The following is a 21,651-nucleotide window of genomic DNA, read 5'->3' on the forward strand; positions in this document are numbered from 1 at the left end:
ACTGCGGATATAACGACAATTCGCGAATAACGACCGAATTTCCATGCCCAGAGCAAAGTCCCATCTAACTGTATACATTTAACTTCGGATATAACGACTATCTGAATAACGACAATTCGCGTATAGCGACATGCTTTTAGTGCCCCGAGGTCATATTCACTGCTTGAATAACGACTTTCTGGGCTTTTGACAGCTATTTCAAGTACCTGTCAGTCAAGTACATGTACATGTACCTGTCATGCAGAAGTACCAGAACCTATGGTGATGACTGATGGATATTATTATTATAAAGGCACACATGCAAGAAAATGCAGCCAAGGGGGGGGGGGGGCTTTTTCTTCCTTTTATACAATGACTATGTACATGTAATTGTACATGATTGTACAGTAATCATCATACATGTACATGTACATGTCTCTGGCCCTGTAGATGGCTCAAAAAGGCATATTTTTGAATTGATTTCCCTTGCATATTGAATTTTTAGTTCCTTTCAACTGCAATATGAAAATAAAGTACACATTGACATAGAGCAAGAAAAGAGCTTGATTTTGATATGCATGTCATACTATACAAAATATGGGTTCACATACATTCAAATGGGACTTCGGTTATAAGGACACTTCGCGAATAAGGACACTTTTCTGATGCCCCGCCGAATGTCGTTATTGGCGAAGTTGACTGTATACAGTGTATCTCATTCGTCTACTAACGTTTTGCAGAGATTGACGAGTGTGCCAGCGAGCCGTGTCAGAATGGCGGGAGCTGCATCGACGCATTCAACAGTTTTTCGTGTAACTGCTCAGTTGGCTACACCGGCGACGTATGTCAGACACGTAAGTATGCCCCGCCATGTGCTCAATGTCATGTGAAACAATTCTGTAAATCAATCGCTGGACACACATGCCAAACATGGATTCATGTCACGATAATAACAAAGTTGCCTTTGTGCAGTAGAAGATTTTTACGGGGTGTCGCTTAGTGACGTCACCCGCTTACGTCACTGACATGCCGTCATTCCCTGTCATCATACCCGTTCAGCTTCTGTGGAACTTGCAATAGACCTACATAACTCATAAGACCTGATCCAGTCACAAGTTGAATGCATACGAATTAAGAAGATCCAACCGAGTCATGTGATGAGTGCATCCGAACACCTGCATGTACATGTACATGTACATTGTTAGATTGACAGCATGAAACAAGGTGTGTGGAGGGCACTGTGTTCGGAAACAGTGACCTTAGTCCTTACTACAAGTACAACCTTCCGCGGTTGGCAGAGCCCCGGTGAACTATAACAAGGTTTATCTAACACTGGTTTTTTAGTGTTAGGTTATTACCATGTACATGTACATGTACATGTACATGTACATGTACATGTACATGTACATGTACATCAGGGAGTCGTACTCAAACAGTTTGAGTACGACTCCCTGATGTACATGTACATGTACATCAGGGAGTCGTACTCAAACAGTTTGAGTACGACTCCCTGATGTACATGTACATGTACATGTACATATAGTCCAGTCATAGTGGTCCAGAGATGAACGCATAAAACAACCTGATCCGGTCACGTGTATGTGACTCACATTCAGTAAACTTTGTTAAAAGTGTTGATCCCGACAGGACACTTTGTGTTACTCCCTACAGGTTGGCTGACGCTAGCTGTATTTGAAGCGTTGAATGCAAACGTCGCTATCCTTGAGTCGCAATTAGCTGAGGCGAACCGCACCATCCGGGCGAGCCTGAATGCAAACGTCGGCATCCTTGAGTCGCAATTAGCTGAGGCGAACCGCACCGTCCATGGTCGCATAAACAAGTTGGAAGGCCCTGTGTCTACATTGCAGGTATGTTAGGGTGTCACTGTATGCATGAAGACTGTATGCATGAAGACTGTATGCATGAAGACTGTATGCATGAAGACTGTATGCATGAAGACTGTATGCATGAAGGCTGTATGCATGATGACTGTATGCATGATGACTGTATGCATGATGACTGTATGCATGAAGACTGTATGCATGAAGACTGTATGCATGATGACTGTATGCATGAAGACTGTATGCATGAAGACTGTATGCATGAAGACTGTATGCATGAAGACTGTATGCATGAAGACTGTATGCATGAAGACTGTATGCATGAAGACTGTATGCATGAAGGCTGTATGCATGATGACTGTATGCATGATGACTGTATGCATGATGACTGTATGCATGAAGACTGTATGCATGAAGACTGTATGCATGAAGACTGTATGCATGAAGACTGTATGCATGAAGACTGTATGCATGAAGACTGTATGCATGAAGGCTGTATGCATGATGACTGTATGCATGAAGACTATGTACTACATGTACAATAAAACCTGTCAGGGCGACCACTCGAATAAGGCGACCACCTGTCCCAGAAGACCATTGCAAGCAGGACCAAGGGATGCTATTTCCAGTTAAGTGACCCTGGATAAAAGACCACCTGGTAACAAAGACCACGCTTTGAAGGTCCCTTGAGCGGTCGTCTTAGACAGGTTCCACTGTACATGTACATCACGAGTATAAGTGCAATAAATAGAACTGACTGTGACGTCATCACTACGCATCAACGAAGTCAAACGTTTACAGAATCGATTTTCATGTCACTATCATCAGTCGAATATATCGTGACTGAAGTGAAGGCAAGCAAAGCGAAAGCAATCATTTTAAAGTGTGCGTTCCAAAAGGTGATAAAACTTGCAAGCAAGCAACACAAATGGCAAGTAGGTGGCGCAAGAGAGGGCGAGACAACCGGAATGTGAAAACTGTGAAGTGAGAGAAACAAGCTGTGGAAAAAAAGTTTAAAGAAACCAATTTCAGTGCGACTATCTGCTTCTTTTGTTTCCAGAGCACAGGCTTACGCAAATGAATACACACAGCTTAAAGAACCCAACTGTAGGGCACAACGTGCACGACACAACACAAACCTACTTACCATTTGTGTTGCTTGCTTATAAGTTTTATCTCATTTTGAAATGAATATTTATCATTGTTTTTGCTCGGGCAAAATGAATTGCACATATCATCAAACAAATTCAAATTCAGTAAACCACTTTGAAATACAAAAATCAATTTAGATGCTAGTAAGTCAATTGGAACACAAAATAAAAAGTAAAAATCAATCGGAACACAAAAAAACTACTACAACATTGTATGTGCTACAGTATGCTACTTCGAAGTATGGTTTTGTGGGAATTGAGGGGACGGGGACACAGATTGGAGGCATTGTCTGATGATCATTGGATGACTTAGACTCTTGTGATATTGGTGGATTGTTCCTGAGGTTCGACCTGTTCCGAGTCTTGTATTTGTTTCTGTGCGTGTTCTCCTCAAGGAGTTACAACAGTGCAATCCAGCATCACTAGGGTTCGCCTATACGACACATAGCAGAAGCGTAGGCGGGATTACCCAACTGGCTAGCCTCCAATTCACGAAGAAACGTGCATCCACACTTTTACGGATCACTTACTCAACCACTATTGATACTTATTCTCCTGCAGGGTCTGGATCCTCTGCCTTGTGGTACGCCAAAATTGACGGTCAAGAGTGCACTCAGCCATCACGTCTGGGTATTGCTCACTACCGATATCGCGGTAGTAATTCCGGTAGCTTGTATATCCCTGGCTATTTGGAAGGTCTTTGCAGAGCGACAAGTAAGGGACCAATCAAACAGGGTTTTCACGTGATCTCAATTCACACAGGAGAAACTAGTTTTAGAGACGCACATACTCCGAACTCAGGGAGGCTGGCACCATCTCTTCTGCAAGTCAAAGAGATCTGCGACCATTAAGGAACTTTCGTTACACTGGCAACGTTAGATCGGATCAGTGATTTCCTTCGCTCTCTCTCCATCTGGGATATTGCATAATTATACATGTACATGTATAATTATGTACATTTACATGTAGTGTCCCTGTTATTGGTTGACAGCATGTAGCAAGGTGGAGGACACCGTGTTCGGAAACAGTGACCTTACTACAACCATCACGGTTGGTAGAGCCCCGGTCTTTACGACCATCTGCACCGTATGGGTGTTAGACCCGGTTCTGACCCTCTTTATTCTAGGGGAGTTGTCTAAGTGTTCTTCTTGTTGTACCGTCAGTCGTGTATTCGTTGTTCGCTCCTGGATGTCTTCTTGATATTCAGTCTTCGCAAAATTTGTAGCTTCTGTTCTGAATTGTTATTCTTCTTTTTCTTTTTATACTCGTTTTCCAACTACTTCTACCTCTTCTATTGTAGTGTAACTCTATACACATGTTGTCTCATTAGTATCAGCTGACATGTACACTGCTGCCTTTCCATTTATCTCACATGCTTGCTTGTTCTACCCGTCGCACCATTGAATGCATGGACTGTTGCCTGGGTACTGGCCGCCCCTTTGCTCCATTCAGCCTTGCAGCCATTGCTTTCATGTAATCGGCTGTACTTCGTTCACTAATCTGTTTCGTCACCTACATGTAGCCAAACTTTTTGATTTTGTTGTTTGCAGTACGCTATACAACTCTCCCTTTCAACCGCCTGCCATTTATCCACCTTTCTATTCAGCTTCTCCCCCTTCTTTGCCAATCTTCTGTCCACGCATAAATGTACCTACTTTGACCTTTCTTCTTCCTTCCCACTGCTCTGGTACGCATTGCCCCTCACGCCGTCTACCTCTAAAAGCCAGCCTTTGTTTCCTTAGTTCATAGTTAGTTCTAGCAACTAACCTCCAGGTGTGTACCGGAGTAAGTTCACTACTTTAGTGCCTTTTGCCTTCCTGAGGTTGCTACTCCGGGTGTGCACCGGTGAAATGTCGACGCAATAATAGTTAATCCTTGCCACGTTGTGTTCTGCCTCCTTTTAACCACATGGCTATCGACTACATACAAGTACATTGTACATGTACACTTTGTTTGGTTGACAGCATGTTGCAAGGTGGTCGACGCACTGTGCTTGAACGCAGTGCTCCTTACTATAGCCTCCACGGTCAGCAAAGCCCCGATCTATTTGAACTCTTTCGAAACCACGTGACGCCAAGAAGGCCGATGGGCGAGTAGTTGTTGGGTAAATGGGGATTTCCCTTCTTGTAACAGAGGGGAGATTGTTACATCTTTCCACACTGTGTGTTCGCGACATCCACAATTGCATCCCACGTCCTGTCGTCCATCAAGAGTTTGCGCATGATGTCGTCCTCGAGGCTTGTGGGAGTCGAGCAGTGGCATGCACCTCCCTGATCACCGCCGTCAAGAATCTGGCAACCTGGCGTGAGGGCCGTGGCCTTAAAAATTTCATATGGCATTCAATTGACCGTAACTTTGGTGTTTCTCAGTGGATTTGAGTGAAATTTTGACCACACACTCCTGCCACTATGCTGGCCCTCAGGACATGATTTACAAGTTCTTGCGTCTCACTGACAGGCTTTCCAGGCCGGAAAAACTCAAATTTCCGGCATAGTGCTACGGTGTGCGAGCCACCCAGGAGCCAAACAAATGCATTTACATTTTTTTCACATTTTCGTGCCCATTCTGTCCGTGCGCGGGACCCAAACCTAAAACAAGTCCAGAAGCAGCCATGGGTGGTGGGGTAGGGCCCCTCAACGTGGCCCTGGAATCTGTCACAACGGAACGAGTGGGCGTTCTTTCACGGACTCCCACAGACCCAAGGCAATTTTTGAATTTTTTTAGGTTTGGCACGTGCTACGAGGTCGTACCTTTGATACAACATCCAGTGCTGGGACCTCCACAGCAAGCCATTTCCACAGCGCTGCAAACCAAATCCAGGATGCCCTCAGAAACCGGCAAAGACTGCCACTCACGTTTCACTACTGCCTAGTACTGAATCCTACCTGACTTCTTGACACGACTCAAACTTGCCAAAGTCACTAAATCAACGTCAACTACAATAATCAAGCCACATATCTGCAACGTCACGAGGGTGCTGGCAAAAGTCCTGCTGCACGGCGGCGGGCTTCGCCCGCCGCCGTGCAGCCCAATACGTGGTTTTTTAACGTGATTTTTTGGACTTTTTTGGACTTGGGGCAAAATTCTGCACACTTTCGCGTGTTTCCATAATACGACAAGTTGCGCACGGTCTGCTCACATTCAAATACAGTGCTGCCAACAAATGACAGCATGCAACAAAAAAATCTTTCCTTGCAAGGGCACATTTTCGGCCATAACTCTTGAACGGCTGGTCAGATAGGGACACAGTTTTCAGAGAATTTGCAGCTATTCATGCTCTTTCAACTGATGTGGCACTCAATATGAATTTACAAATTCGATTTTTCAGCGAATTTTTGGGTGATGTGCCCCCTTAAGGGGGCACATCACCCAAAAATTTCATATGGCATTCAATTGACCGTAACTTTGGTGTTTCTCAGTGGATTTGAGTGAAATTTTGACCACACACTCCTGCCACTATGCTGGCCCTCAGGACATGATTTACAAGTTCTTGCGTCTCACTGACAGGCTTTCCAGGCCGGAAAAACTCAAATTTCCGGCATAGTGCTACGGTGTGCGAGCCACCCAGGAGCCAAACAAATGCATTTACATTTTTTTCACATTTTCGTGCCCATTCTGTCCGTGCGCGGGACCCAAACCTAAAACAAGTCCAGAAGCAGCCATGGGTGGTGGGGTAGGGCCCCTCAACGTGGCCCTGGAATCTGTCACAACGGAACGAGTGGGCGTTCTTTCACGGACTCCCACAGACCCAAGGCAATTTTTGAATTTTTTTAGGTTTGGCACGTGCTACGAGGTCGTACCTTTGATACAACATCCAGTGCTGGGACCTCCACAGCAAGCCATTTCCACAGCGCTGCAAACCAAATCCAGGATGCCCTCAGAAACCGGCAAAGACTGCCACTCACGTTTCACTACTGCCTAGTACTGAATCCTACCTGACTTCTTGACACGACTCAAACTTGCCAAAGTCACTAAATCAACGTCAACTACAATAATCAAGCCACATATCTGCAACGTCACGAGGGTGCTGGCAAAAGTCCTGCTGCACGGCGGCGGGCTTCGCCCGCCGCCGTGCAGCCCAATACGTGGTTTTTTAACGTGATTTTTTGGACTTTTTTGGACTTGGGGCAAAATTCTGCACACTTTCGCGTGTTTCCATAATACGACAAGTTGCGCACGGTCTGCTCACATTCAAATACAGTGCTGCCAACAAATGACAGCATGCAACAAAAAAATCTTTCCTTGCAAGGGCACATTTTCGGCCATAACTCTTGAACGGCTGGTCAGATAGGGACACAGTTTTCAGAGAATTTGCAGCTATTCATGCTCTTTCAACTGATGTGGCACTCAATATGAATTTACAAATTCGATTTTTCAGCGAATTTTTGGGTGATGTGCCCCCTTAATTAAGGGGGCAGCCTACCCATAAATTTCATATGGCATTCAATTGACCGTAACTTTGGCGTTTCTCAATGGATTTGAGTGAACTTTTGACCACACACTCCTGCCACTATGCTGGCCCTCAGGACATGATTTACAAGTTCTTGCGCCTCACTGACAGGCTTTCCAGGCCGGAAAAACTCAAATTTCCGGCATAGTGCCACGGTGTGCGAGCCACCCAGGAGCCAAACAAATGCATTTACAATTTTTTCACATTTTCGTGCTCATTCTGTCCGTGCGCGGGACCCAACCGTAAAACAAGTCCAGAAGCAGCCATGGGTGGTGGGGTAGGGCCCCTCAACGTGGCCCTGCAATCTGTCGCAACGGAACGAGTGGGCGTTCTCTCACAGACTCCCACAGACCCAAGTCAATTTTTGATTTTTTTTTAGGTTTAGCACGTTCTACGAGGTCGTACCTTTGATACAACATCCAGTGCTGGGACGTCCACAGCAAGCCATTTCCACAGCGCTTTTTTTTTTTTTTTTTTTTTTTCGCGCTGCACACCAAATCCAGGATACCCTCAGAAACCGGCAAAGACTACCACTCACGTTCCGCTCCTGCCTAGTACTGAATCCTACCTGACTTCTTGACACGACTCAAACTTGCCAAAGTCACTAAATCAACGTCAACTACAATAATCAAGCCACATATCTGCAACGTCACGAGGGTGCTGGCAAAAGTCCTGCTGCACGAAGCCCGCCGCCGTGCAGCCCAATCCGTGGCTCAAAAACGTGATTTTTGGACACTTTCGCGTGTTTCCATGATACGACAAGTTGCGCACGGCCTGCTCACATTCAAATACAGTGCTGCCAACAAATGACAGCATGCAACAAAAAATCTTTCCTTGAAAGGGCACATTTTTGGCCATAACTCTTGAACGGCTGGTCAGATCGGGACACAATTTTCAGAGAATTTGCAGCTATTTATGCTCTTTCAACTGACGTAGCACTCAATATGAATTCACAAATTCGATTTTCAGCGAATTTCTTGGGTAGTCTGCCACCTTAAAAGAGCCGAACCAAACGAAGGCACAGGTCCTGCATATAACACCACTGTGTGCAGCAGAGTGCAGAATGGCCCCTGATCCGTTGCGACGGGAAACTGCTAGCAATTGTGTCACAGGCTCGCTACCTTGGAGTTAATGTTGATAATGAGCTCTCCTGGGATGGTCACATTGACAAGACCATTCGTCAAGTTCGATGCTCGTCCATGATTGAGTAGCCAAGAGACAGGATTTCCTATCCAGAGCTTACAGTGTTTTCAGTAAACTTCGCCAACAGGGTCAGCGGTGAAGATGTAAAGTCGTCGAAATGTACTCGCGGAATGCGTCAGGCAGTGAAACAAATCAAGCTGTGAAACCGCACAGTCGGGAATTGTCCCTGGATGAATTGACCACCTCGATTTGTCTTGCGACGAAATGTCACGTGCCTAACTGACTGGATACCCTGGCAGCGAAAGTTCTAATAATTAGTGAGGTTTTGCATTCGAAATTCGGCAAAAGATTCGGCACATGGGAGCGAGGTCGAAAATGCACTCGAAGATTCGGCATGTTTGTTCGGAAAAAGCTCATTTTGCCGAAAAGTATTTTTCGGATGAATGTTTTTTGGAAGAGCCCAAGGGTGTGTTTTATTCAAAGAGGTTTCTTATCTCGGCATGGCTTCGCAGACGTCTTCGGCGACATCTGCATCGTCACCTACATGTACCTCCTATTGCTCCTATCCATTGCCTGTCTACTCCCTTTCGCCTGCAGTGTCCTCGCCATCACCTTTGTGGCTGAAAAGACGAGGCGATATGCATAAAATTAGACTTGGCTATGTAGTTAGTTTTTCTGAGGCAACTGAGGTGGCAGATTCGGCCCTCGACTCTTTGGACGATCAGAGGTTCGTTGGAATCAGCAAGAAAAGGAACACAGGACAGGACATTGCTGATGCTCGAGCTCACGAAATGAAAACACATGATGTTCGACTTGCAAAAGAAACTTTCGTTCAAGAATTCGGCATTTGATGTTCGACAAAATTAATGACGGAAGCACGCCGAACCGAAATTCGGAATGCAAAACCTCACTGTTATTCGTTCGTCGCTGCATCCATGGCCGTTCGAGTATCTTCTGTCGGAATTATGACGTCAGAACCTACTGCAGGTACATGTACATGTACGTACCCTTCTGGCCCTGTCCTTCTGCTAGAGATACATTGGTGCCATTCTCTGGAACAAGCTACTGCCCATGATGCGTTGTGAACCTTGTCACGCCCAATTTTGTGCACTCTTGAAAGCGTCGAAGTATTCAAATTACATGTAGATCACCTTTTTTCATGTGTTCGCCAATACTCCATCCTCTCTACATGTCTTTTCCTCTTTCCCTACCATGAGAGGATGATGTTCTCGATTCAAACAACAAAACATGTTTTTGAATTCTTTATTCTCACGATGGCACCATCGCTAATAAGGATGTTGTTGTTGTTGTTGTTGTTGTTGTTGTGGTTGTTGTTGTTGTTGTTGTTGTTGTTGTTGTTGTTGTTGTTGTTGTTGTTGTTGTTGTTGTTGTTGTTGTTGTTGTTGTTGTTGTTGTTGTTGTTGTTGTTGTTGTTGTTGTTGTTATTGTTGTTGTTGTTGTTGTTGTTGTTGTTGTTGTTGTTGTTGTTGTTGTTGTTGTTGTTGTTGTTGTTGTTGTTTTTGGTGGTGTGGATGTGGCCCCCTTAAAAAGCTCGAATGATACGTGGTGCCCTGTGATGTGTGTGTGGATAAAGAAAGAAATGGAGCAGGATTCAAGGAAATGCCTACCATGGCATAAAGTTTGTAGAGTGCTGTCAAATTCACAGCTTTACCTGTAGAATTTGCCAAAATTTCGTAGAGTCGAAATTGCCGGGGATTAATCGCCAACCCCGGCAGGGATCACCGACGCTGGTGTCTCGCGTGCACCATGGAGCTAAATTGGGCGCGCGCGGACGCTGCCGTGCCGTGTAAGGTTTGTGACTGTTGAATAAACAATGCGCGGTCGAAGTACGCTGTGTGACGTGCGGTCAGAGAAGAGCGCTCTATCGCAGTATCGGTGAAAAACATGATGAGCGTGATGGCCTGGCTCTGCGACGTCGGGAGAGACAGCACAAGGCGAGTGGAGCGTATGGCCGTCCCGAAATCTGCGTGGAACGTTGCTCTTCTCTGGCGCGATGGTTGCGTGTCACGCAAATGCAACATGCCGCAACAAAGTGGACATACCGGGCGACATTGGAACGTGTTTTTCGTGTGCATTGGGCAGATTCGACGGAGTTTTCGGTGGCGTGAAACTAAAAAAAACCGCTTTGTTTACGTTGCACTCTCACATACATGATTTTAGTGTCGGCCAAACTCAAATAATTCACATCTCCAGCATAGAAGAATGGCGGACGAGCACTGGGATTCCTTGCGCTCCAGGCGTGTCGGAACGACGCAAGAGACACTGTGGCAGATAGTGTTGACATCGCTCAGTTCTGCGCGTTATGGAAGCCACGCTGTCCTGTGGAACCACCTCCCGCCTGATCTCCGTTCCGAGCCCAACAACCATCAGTGTTGTGCCCTGCTAAAACGCATCACGGCTCCTTATAACTAAAAAATGCTTTCCGGCTAGTGTGTTTCTGTTAAACAGTGGACTGAAGAATAGGAAACGTATTTTACAACATTTGTATGATGCTATTTCGATTACAGTATATTCCCATTCCGTTTTTGCTTTAGTGTAGCTCTGAGGTTGACTCGGTTAACTATTTTCTACCCTTCCTCTCTCCGTATTTCTGTCCTTACATTTCAATTCTGTTACGCTGCTTGAGCGTGTACATGTCTCTCCCTTGCGCGCTACCGTTCAAATCTCTCTAACGATGACTGGGACAAGCTAAATTGCCATTTACAACGGCTTCATTGTACCATCTTCCTGAGTTTCAAGTCATAAAGTGGTGTAGCCCAGAGAAGGTACCTTATACCCTTGCTGCCATCATCACCAATATTCTGATTCTCATGCACATGTCCCAGAACCTGCTATCCTTCGCAACCCCATCACAAAGAGCACTGTGCTCTTCTATCTCCCAGCTCTCTCTTTTCTCTTTCTCTCTCCCTCTCCCTCTCTCTCCCTCTGTCTCTCTCTCTCTCCGCCCTCTCTCTCTCTCTGTCTCTCTGTCTCTCTCTCTCTCTCTCTCTCTCTCTCTCTCTCTCTCTCTCTCTCTCTCTCTCTCTCTCTCTCTCTCTCTCTCTCTCTCTCTCTCTCTCTCTCTCTCTCTCTCTCTCTCTCTCTCTCTCTCTCTCTCTCTCTCTCTCTCTCTCTCTGTCTCTCTCTCTCTGTCTCTCTCTGTCTCTCTCTCTCTCTCTTTCTCTCTCCATCTCCCTCTCTCTCTCTCTCGATCTCTCTCTCTCCCTCTCTCTCTCTTTCTCTCTCCTCTCTCTCTCTCGCTCCCTCTCTCTCTCTCTCTCTCTCTCTCTCTCTCTCTCTCTCTCTCTCTCTCTCTCTCTCTCTCTCTCTCTCTCTCTCTCTCTCTCTCTCTCTCTCTCTCTCTCTCTCTCTCTCTCTCTCTCTCTCCTCTCTATCACTCTCTCTCTCTCTCTCTCTCTCTCTCTCTCTCTCTCTATCTCATTCTCTCTCTCTCTCTTTCTCTCTCTCTCTCTCTAACGATGACTGGGACAGGCTGAATCGCCATTTACAACGGCTTTATTGTACCATCTTTCTGAGTTTCAAGTCATAAAGTGATGTAGCCCAGAGAAGGCTTTAGGGAGTGTTGACTGTTGTGCGGGTATACATGTACAGTGTACAGTGTATGGCCGCACTGGAATGTGTGTTAGCCCTAATCAGGGTTTGACAGAGTGATGCTGAATCGCGTGTGCCTTCGGACGCGTGAAGTGTTAATACCATCAGAAAATTTGAGCAAGTTCTGATGGCAGATACCTGATCTGCAGCAATTTTACTGCCGGCCAAAAAGCGTGAGAACGATAGTACTACGGTACAAGTATTCTTCGGCTCGTGCTGCTGAAAACATCCGAAGGTGAAGGATTCGATTATTTATTATGTACATGCTACATATGTATATGTAGCATGTAATCATTTTTTGAGATCCTGCTCGCCGCCTCTCCCAGCCTTCCACGATACTTCCCGTGACGCGGTATGACCCAAGGGCGGTGATTTATGCAATGGGATTAGAGAGCGCTCCTCTAATCTGACAATCTCTATTGCATTCGGCCTCAGGTTCACTCCACCACCGTCCAAAGACACTACTGAATGCAGCAAAGCTCCAAGGTGCAGCGTTCCGCCATATCTGATATAGAGGGGCGATAGAGAAGGCGCGAAACGTGGCGAAGAGGAGATAGGGCGCTCCACTGATTGATCATAATCACCCTGGTGGTTATTGCGCCAGCATTTTCGCAAGCGACCGTAAACCGTGATGGTTGGCAGATGCATCTACATGTACATGTATATCATCTGCTGCTCATTGATCTAATTTGGTTCGCATTCTTAAGTATCATTTTTGTTTTACACGATTCCTTTCTTGCATAAAATTATTTTCTTTCTGTTTGTGTTGTGTTCTAATCCTTCATGATTGCACAGTGAAGTCTATACTGTTTTCCAGAAAAAGAGTCTTTGCTCATCGACCGAATACAGTGTACTTATGACTGGCCAAGGGTCTTCAACACTACAACACTCAACAGATGCAACTAATCACTTGCCACAGCATGATCAGCATCCAACACTGATGTACATGTCATGTACATGTACATGTACATGTACATGTACATGTACATGTACATGTACATGTACGCGGACACACATACAAGTACATGTGTCATGTACATGACACGTACATACAAAGGCTGTGTAGCTCAGCAGCTGTAACTAATTACTTCAAGTACACCCAGTAACAGTTACATGTAGCTTCACGCATTTCAGCAACCATCAGAACGCGACATTAATTTTGACATTCACATACATGTAGAGTAATACCTGGTCTAAGGCCTTAGTAAGGGACCATCCCACGGTGCAAGCAAAAGCGGTCGTTAAAGCCACGTGGTCTTTAGAACCAGTCCATGACCCCATGCAGGGGAAAATGGTCGTTAAGAGCAGGTGGTCGCTAAACCAGGGGTCGCTTACACCAGGTTTTACTGTACATGGTCATGGACTTATTTATACAGGTACATAGACACGCATACACCAGGTACATAGACACGCATACACCAGGTACATAGACACGCATACACCAGGTACATAGACACGCATACACCAGGTACATGGACACGCATACACCAGGTACATAGACACGCATACACCAGGTACATGGACACGCATACACCAGGGACTTGGACGCTCCACTTCGGGTGAGCCACGATCTGTAGTGAAGTGTTTCTGTATTCAGTCCACAGAGGTTTGAGAGACACGCCAGACCTCACTGTTAGCTGCAGCAGTGCAGGCGTCTACTGTGAGTTGCAGACAGATACCTCAGTATTAATTAAACCCATACTTTTCAGATCTGTTCAGGATGCCCATGCAGGATCCGTGTCCTTACGTGCGACGTGCGACAGCATTCACTATCGAGAGGATTCGATAGTGAATGCCGCTGTCTGATGATCGCTGAAATGCGTGAAACTTGAAGTTAGAGCTGCACAGCATTTCGCCTCTGTTGTGTGTGTAATATAATATGCTACATTATGTACATGTACATGATGAGCAATAAAGACAGGGCTAATTTGTTCAAAATAAAACAATAAGAATGTAAAGGTTCTATCCACGCAGCACTGTCACACAACTGCACGGATGGGGCAATGATGCAGGGCCCCAGGGGTGGCTGCACAGTATTGGCAATACAGTAGGGGTGAAACAATTATACCGAATACTCGAGTACTCGCTCGGTTTTTTCAAAAATAATCGTACTCGGAATAAATCAGAGTACTCGTTCATAGATGGTACGGGCATTTACCACAGAAATCTGCAGTTTCAGAGCAGCAGTCGGCAGATATTGATGTACAGAGTGTGTGGTGAACATTTGTTCACGAGTAGAGAGAGCCCAAATGACCCACCAACTAATATCCCCGAGAAAAATGACTTCTACTCGGTTCAATCAGGGTTGTATCATGTGAATTTAAGGCCCTTGGCGTGCAATTTTTAGGAGATGAAGGATACTCGAATACTCGAATATTCGATCGGAGAAAATCAGAGTACTCGAACTCGGGATCTCAGTGCCAACTTTCACCCCTACAATACAGCAAAACCTGGTGTAAGCGACCTCTGGGACCACCTGCTCTTAACGAACGGTTTCCATGCGTGGACACAGAAACCGTGGGACCTGGTTCTAAAGACCACCTGGCTTTAACGACCGATCTTCTCCACACGTAGTGCCTAGGACTTAGAAGGGATTTTGATTCCTCCAAGTTATGTTTAACCCAGCCCAAGACGAAATGAATACTGTAGTAGTCATACTGGCTGAAGTTATTTTTAATTAAAGAAAAAAAGGTTAAAATTGCAATAAATGTAACAGATCCGAGTACAAAGCGGGTCATGAACCTCCCTTCTGCTTCCCTGGGATGTCACAATCCCATGATCAGGCTCCAGATGTCGCTCCTAAACGGCGGGGTAGATGGATGCTAAAGGTCGATGTCCTGTTTGCCGCAGCATCCACTGTACCCTTGTGCCAAGCCACACGCTCCCAAGTCACTGTGAGTCACAACCCAGCATGGTTGGATAAAAATCGACGCGATTCCAAGCGGGACGTGAACTTGGCACCCCTCGTTTCTCAATCAGGGTCTTAGACGAACCCAGCAGTGAAATATTCCAATACCATGCCATTGCCACTGTGGATGCCTGCCACTTGCATTCTGCTGCGCTGTTATCTTGGTACATGTATCTATGCCGCTCACTGATATTAATTTGTCCCTTTGCATTCCACTGGTGAGAAAGTTCCGACAACGCTAAGGAATTAATCGACACATTTTACAACAGTGCTTCTTGTGAACGTTGCTATTTCATTGCTGTAAATATGCTGTGTAACTGCTAGACAATTTCACGGCGGATGCTGCACTCAGACGACGTCGCGTACATGTATTTGAGGCTCTGATCTGTGGCAGCTATCAGTATCACCGCGCTAAGATACTGAAACCGGCCGAGGGCTCTCGCAGGCTTGCCGTGTGCAGCATCGCATTCCTGCGTGCATTCTAGCCACCCGCGTGCATCCACTGCATGCACCTACCGGCCTGGGAAACCGTGCACGGCTCTCGCGTAGAATCTACAGCGGGGATTAAGAAGGCCGTTTAGTGCATCGTTTGCAGCTTGCTAGATGCTGCTCAGCGTGCGGACAAGCGATGGTTGGTACTCGTGGAACTTTTACTTATCCGCCTCGAAAGGAATCTCTTTTTCAGGGCTCGGGCTAGGCGAATGATCGTCACTTGTTCAGACAACATTGTGTGGTCATGGTGGCAGTAGTGGCGTTTCGTTCGTGGAGACAATTGCTTTTGAGTTAGGGGTCTGATAGTGCTGGACGTCTGCTAATGTCTCTACTTCTTCCAGTATCATGCTCGTTGCAAATCGGACATTGACACGTAATACAGACAGCGTCAAATCGCAACTTGGACCACCATCGCTTGCCATCAGCGTCGCGTCGCGACGATGACTGTATTTTCTGCTGTTGCGTTCTTGTCCACGAGATTCTCGTTACTGGTCCTTCTCGTGCTGTCCGCAATATGCTGTCTGCGATTCGTGCAATGTCGCAGTATCCCACTGGAGTTGTATCCAGGCGTTGACTCGTCGTATTGGCATCATGACACCGGAGCAGACCTTGCGTCAAACAGAATAGCGGTGCAGGAAGCTGTCAATCGGGTTATGGAATACTTGTTGACGCGCACCAACAGCGTAGAGCGGGCTCCAGGTGTCAAACTACGACTCAGCCGACAAGAGGGAATCGCGGACGCGGCGAGCGATGACAATTTTGACTCAGACCTGGGAAGTGAGTTGTCAACGGATGACGCTGCGTCGGATCTGGATCTGGATCAGGGTGGGCTATCAGCCGCCGCACTGGGGCAGAGTGGCCAAGTAGTCGTTCGTGGCCAAGTAGTTACGATCAGCAACACGGCTGCAGGAGTGGTGACTGAAGTGTTTACTCCGACAGCCGGGACGCCAGGCCAGCGTGTCGACTCTACGGAGGGCTCATCAGCACTACCATCATCGGCACTACCATCCTCACAGACGCAGACTACACGCGTCTCCATGCCTGGGCCGGGCACAACATGGTCACCTCTCGGGGAAGACAAGGACATGCCAGAGGACAAGGCGACCACCGTGCCTCCATCACCGGAAGACAAGGACATGCCAGAGGACAAGGCCACCACCGTGCCTCCATCACCGGAAGATCAGGCAACAACTGAACCCGCAGTGCCGAGGGCAACCACCCGATCACCGGAAGATCAGGCCACAACTGAACCCGCAGTGCCGAGGGCAACCACCCGAGGTCCGGGGAGAACTTCCCCTGTCCGAATCACGGATGCCCAAATCACAACCGCATTGCCTGTATCCACGTGGCACGTGGACTCCACAACGGACTCTCAGGGTCAACAACCCGGCAATAGCGCCATATTCCCGGGCGAAGTTTCCGAGTCGACGTCCACCATGCTGAGCACATGGCCCACGGTACACACAGATCTTGTGGGGTCGACCTTCCCCGAATCCAGTGGCGGCATCTCATCAGCGGAGCCAACATTCACCACCGCGATGGAGCCCATCACCGCCACAGCGTTCCCCGTCGAGCCGCCAACAGTGACAACTTTAGTTGATATCGACAAGGACTGCTTACCCGGGGAGGAGCCTTGCGCAACTAATCTACTCGCCACAAGCAGTGCATTGGAAGCAACTGGACCTACGCTAAGCACTTCGGATGAGTTCACTCCGAGCACCAAGTTCCCAGGGAACCCACCCACAGTGACGACTGTCGATATTGATAAAGACTGCTTACCTGGCGAGCAGCCGTGCCTTACAAACCCACCACTAGCTATGACCACCTTCGACTGGACACTAGTGGCCACCACCGACCCCCTAGATGCGGACAAAGACAAGCCGGCCCCGCACCAAGACCAAGTTCTGTTCAATGGCAATATTCCTGGCCAATGACCAATGACGTAATCATACCCCAAACTGGTGCCCATGAACGAGCCTTGATCTTACCACCATGCAGTGTACATGTATGTGTGTCGGTACATGTACTGGTATGCCCAACAATGGATAATGGCAATTAGTCATAGGCTTGCACTAGCCAAGAATGGACACCTTGATGTCAGCAGCTTTGTTAGAATGTCACCAAACTTCGTCACTCCACGCTCTGCTATCCAGCCGACTCATTCTAGCTGTTCCGGTACATAGCATATTACGCTAATGGCAGTGTGACTGAGTACACTGTATTAGTATTTTCAGCAGGCCATGAGCAGGGTGAATCCATGTTGACTGTGTACAATCATGTATTTATGGAATTGCGTGCCTATATACAGATATATAATTTCAGCTTTCCATTTCTATTTGAAATTATTTTATTGAATTACGTCACCAACACGACTGGTATAGAGAAAAATTTATGACTATGATTTCCAGTATGAACATCGCCCAGAATTGATTATAATTTCGAAGCACTAAAGTACATTTATAAAGACGATTCCTCAGGCGTGCCCTGAACTCAAGTTACACGAAATGTGAGCACCTCGCACCACTAATATCAATACAGATCAAGTTGGTGCAAGTTGAAAGGACTTCGCCGCCCAAGAGCGGGTGCACTTAGCGTACATTGTACTTATACATGTATGTCAATCGCCACAATCCACAATAATACAAGTATTGGCAAAGTATCTTTATTGGACGTTGTGCAGGGAGTATGGTTCGTCGGACAGTCCAAAGCGATGCACAACTGACCAATTCACTGAAGATTATACGGATGTGTCTACTGAAGTAAGTAGGCTTTCACCGTGTAAACTAAGGTCATAAGGAATATGTACTATGATGGTTTACATGTGTCATGTACACGCACGACATCAGTTCATCCGCATGTATCCATGCCCACAAAAACAAATACAATTAAAACAAAACAATTATCAGAAACAAGTCCCCAATGCTGCAGACGGCAAGCTGTTTCCGCCATAAAGACCGTATCAGTGCAGCTACGAAGTAAGCCGAGTTACCAGAGTGCTCGACAAACTACGAAAAGAATCGGGCGATGCATACTGCAGAAGCACTAAACCAGCCTACCGAGAGTGCTCAACGAGACGAATGCCGAGGAGCGTAAATCCCAGAAAGAAGTCCAATAGCAACAAAGTTAATGTCAACCCGCTTTCCCCGGCGGCCGGGCGGCCAGTACAGTGCATTCGCAATGTTCAATGTGAGGACGTATCCGAGCAGGTGCATGTACATGTACAGTACATGCATCCTAGTGCATGTTACCCTCACTCTGGCTTCAGTGTACATGTGTACAAGTTGTGGTTGTTGTTGTTGTTGTTGTTGTTGTTGTTGTTGTTGTTGTTGTTGTTGTTGTTGTTGTTGTTGTTGTTGTTGTTGTTGTTGCTGTTGTTGTTGTTGTTGTTGTTGTTGTTGTTGTTGTTGTTGTTGTTGTTGTTGTTGTTGTTGTTGTTGTTGTTGTTGTTGTTGTTGTTGTTGTTGTTGTTGTTGTTGTTGTTGTTGTTGTTGTTGTTGTTGTTGTTGTTGTTGTTGTTGTTTTAGTTTTTGTTGTTGTTTATTCTATTTTACATCGCATGTCAAACGGGCAGTTCTGCCCAATACATGTAAGTATTATGAAATCGATGACAACCAGTATTAGAGAGGAGTCAGAAATGAAGAGAAAAGTAGATAAAAAAATAAAAATACGAAAATGGAAGTAGCAATGAGGGGAGGAATGTACATGTAGCTGAATGGAGCATTGTGTTATGGAGGGCTGATGAAGGGCATGAGTGTGCGGATCTTTTTTTAGCCAAATACATGTCATGTACAATGTCCGGTACAGAAATCGCAGGACGTAACTTGTACAATGTCATGTACACGTACATGCACGTCCTGCGATTTCTGTACCTGACATTGTACATGCCCATGCAGGGGCGTAGGCAAGGGGGGTGCTTTGGGTGCCAAAGCACCCCCCTCAAAAATTTCGATCTTGGTTCACAGCTGGTTCGAGAGAGACCATAGCACTCAGCAGACGCGCTGATCACATGCGCAAATCTGCACATCGCACACTGTATATCATGTAGCCATCCCTGTTTTAGACCAGGGAGTATTAGGTACTACTTCCGGTCCCTGGTTCAGACCTGCAAGTACAATGTATCTGAAACCAATCCACATGCAGTGGACTAGGGGAAGTTAAGGCAAAAATTTAAATTTCACCAGTTGTAGTCTTCGGGGTGCTGAGTCGAATGGTCGTGGTCCGAGGAAGCTGAGACGCTCCCTTCCTACTTGAATCCCAATCGAACTCGCGCACTTCCACCGAAACTGGGTGACTGCGCCCTACTAGATGGGGATTTGTATGCAAAATGTCACTAAAAGCGCCATTTTGTTCTTATAAAAGCACGGATGACCGCGATTGGCCCATATGTTGTAGTCTTTTGGACGCTGAGTCGACTGGTTTTGGTCCGAAAAGGCTGCGATGCAGCGTTCCTCCTTTATTCCCAATCGAACATGGTTGAACAAGCGGTCACGTGCTCCTGGGTGCCCAAATCACCTGGTCACCACGCCAGCAGGCGAGAACTTTCACACCAAGGGCAAGGGTCAACTCGAGTGACAGGATTGCACCCAAAAAAGGTCAAACAGGCTAGTAAGTTGTACCCTGCAGGCACGGTGACCAGGTGACTGGCGTACGCAAGAGCACGTGACCGCTTGTTCAACCATGTTCGATTGGGAATAAAGGAGGAACGCTGCATCGCAGCCTTTTCGGACCAAAACCAGTCGACTCAGCGTCCAAAAGACTACAACATATGGGCCAATCGCGGTCATCCGTGCTTTTATAAGAACGAAATGGCGCTTTTAGTGACATTTTGCATACAAATCCCCATCTAGTAGGGCGCAGTCACCCAGTTTCGGTGGAAGTGCGCGAGTTCGATTGGGATTCAAGTAGGAAGGGAGCGTCTCAGCTTCCTCGGACCATGACCATTCGACTCAGCACCCCGAAGACTACAACTGGTGAAATTTTGATTTTTGCCTTAACTTCCCCTTTAATTTTTGTCTCATGATTGGTCATTTTGCAATGCAATTTCTAGTCAAGGAAACTCCGCTTCGTACCTGCCGTTGTGCAGTGTCACATCAGGCCTCAGCAGGCTCAGCGCATGATTTGTATGGCACTCCACATGTTTTGTAAGAAGCAAAGAATCATACAAACACGCCATTGGTAGAAGCAAGGAAGTACCAACGCGGTCTATGGCCGGAAAGCACACGTCAGACATACAGTAGCAGTTTGTTCTCGCTATGTTTTGTATAATGAAGTTCTCGATGTTAATCATGGTCTCGTTGTGTAAAGGCAAAGTTTCTTTCATGCATTTCAAGTGTGGATACAGCAGTAGAAGAGTGAAAGTAACGTTGAAGTGCACTTTGAGTTTTGTTTGAAATAGTGTAGGTTTGATCAAGGATGTGTTACTGCACTATCAAACATGAAGGGGAAAAATAGCTCGAGAAATCCCACTTTAAAAGTTCGATGGAGAGTGATAATTCTGGAGAAAGCAGCATCCAGGACTTAGTCCATCATTAGTTGGAACTTGGAAGCAGGCCAGGGTGTAGTAAAATACCATAATCATTACTACTCCCTGGTTGGAGATTTGCCATTCACTGATTGATCTTCAGCGTCGAATTAGGGGCGAATTTTGCTTCCCCCCCCCCCCCCCCCCCCTTTCACGGATCGAATAATGTGCATGAAAGGACCAACATAAGTGCATGATTGTACTTTTGTGTGGGGAAAGTCGTGACACCCCCCCCCCCCCCCCCCCCTTGATCACTATCCTGGCTACGCCCCTGCTATGTGGTCCATGTACATTATAGTAACGCTGTGTTGAGTCTTTTTACAGCCGGCTAGCTGGTCATGATTCCAAAACTAAGTTACTTTGTATTTCTTCTCTACAGATACATGTAGCATTCTTGATCTATAATATAAATAATATTCGCGGGATCCGCGTTAGCATCACTTGAATGTTCAGAAACACACAAGCTATAGCCTTCGCTTCCGCAGGCCACCACTATGCCTTTACACCTTAGTGGCGAATGCAGACCTCACAAGTGAGTCAGGGGAGAGGAGGTG

The 21,651-nt window shown here is 46.5% G+C and overlaps 1 protein-coding gene and 1 long non-coding RNA gene across 2 annotated transcripts; both read left to right on the plus strand.

Moving 5' to 3' along the window:
* Positions 1-718: 718 nt before the first annotated feature.
* Positions 719-4,838, plus strand: LOC135810317 (uncharacterized). Its single transcript, XR_010552315.1, has 3 exons — positions 719-833; positions 1,651-1,847; positions 3,367-4,838. It is a non-coding gene; the product is annotated as an uncharacterized LOC135810317 (long non-coding RNA).
* Positions 4,839-15,800: 10,962 nt separating this feature from the next.
* On the plus strand, positions 15,801-18,235 carry LOC135810318 (mucin-2-like). The gene is made up of 2 exons (XM_065323804.1): positions 15,801-16,689; positions 16,741-18,235. Exons 1-2 carry the CDS (start codon positions 16,017-16,019, stop codon positions 17,508-17,510), a joined length of 1,443 nt encoding a protein of 480 aa, XP_065179876.1. The 5' UTR covers positions 15,801-16,016; the 3' UTR covers positions 17,511-18,235.
* The last annotated feature ends 3,416 nt before the right edge of the window (positions 18,236-21,651 follow it).

Source organism: Sycon ciliatum, chromosome 2, assembly GCF_964019385.1.
Source record: "Sycon ciliatum chromosome 2, ocSycCili1.1, whole genome shotgun sequence".
In the NCBI taxonomy this organism is placed as follows: Eukaryota; Metazoa; Porifera; class Calcarea; order Leucosolenida; family Sycettidae; genus Sycon; species Sycon ciliatum.

Excerpts from the sequence above, each read along its gene's own strand:
- LOC135810318 (XM_065323804.1), top strand. The coding sequence starts at position 16,017 with ATGACTGTATTTTCTGCTGTTGCGTTCTTGTCCACGAGATTCTCGTTA. Across the intron at positions 16,690-16,740 it reads GGACAAGGCGACCACCGTGC|CTCCATCACCGGAAGATCAG; the intron begins CTCCATCACCGG and ends CCACCACCGTGC.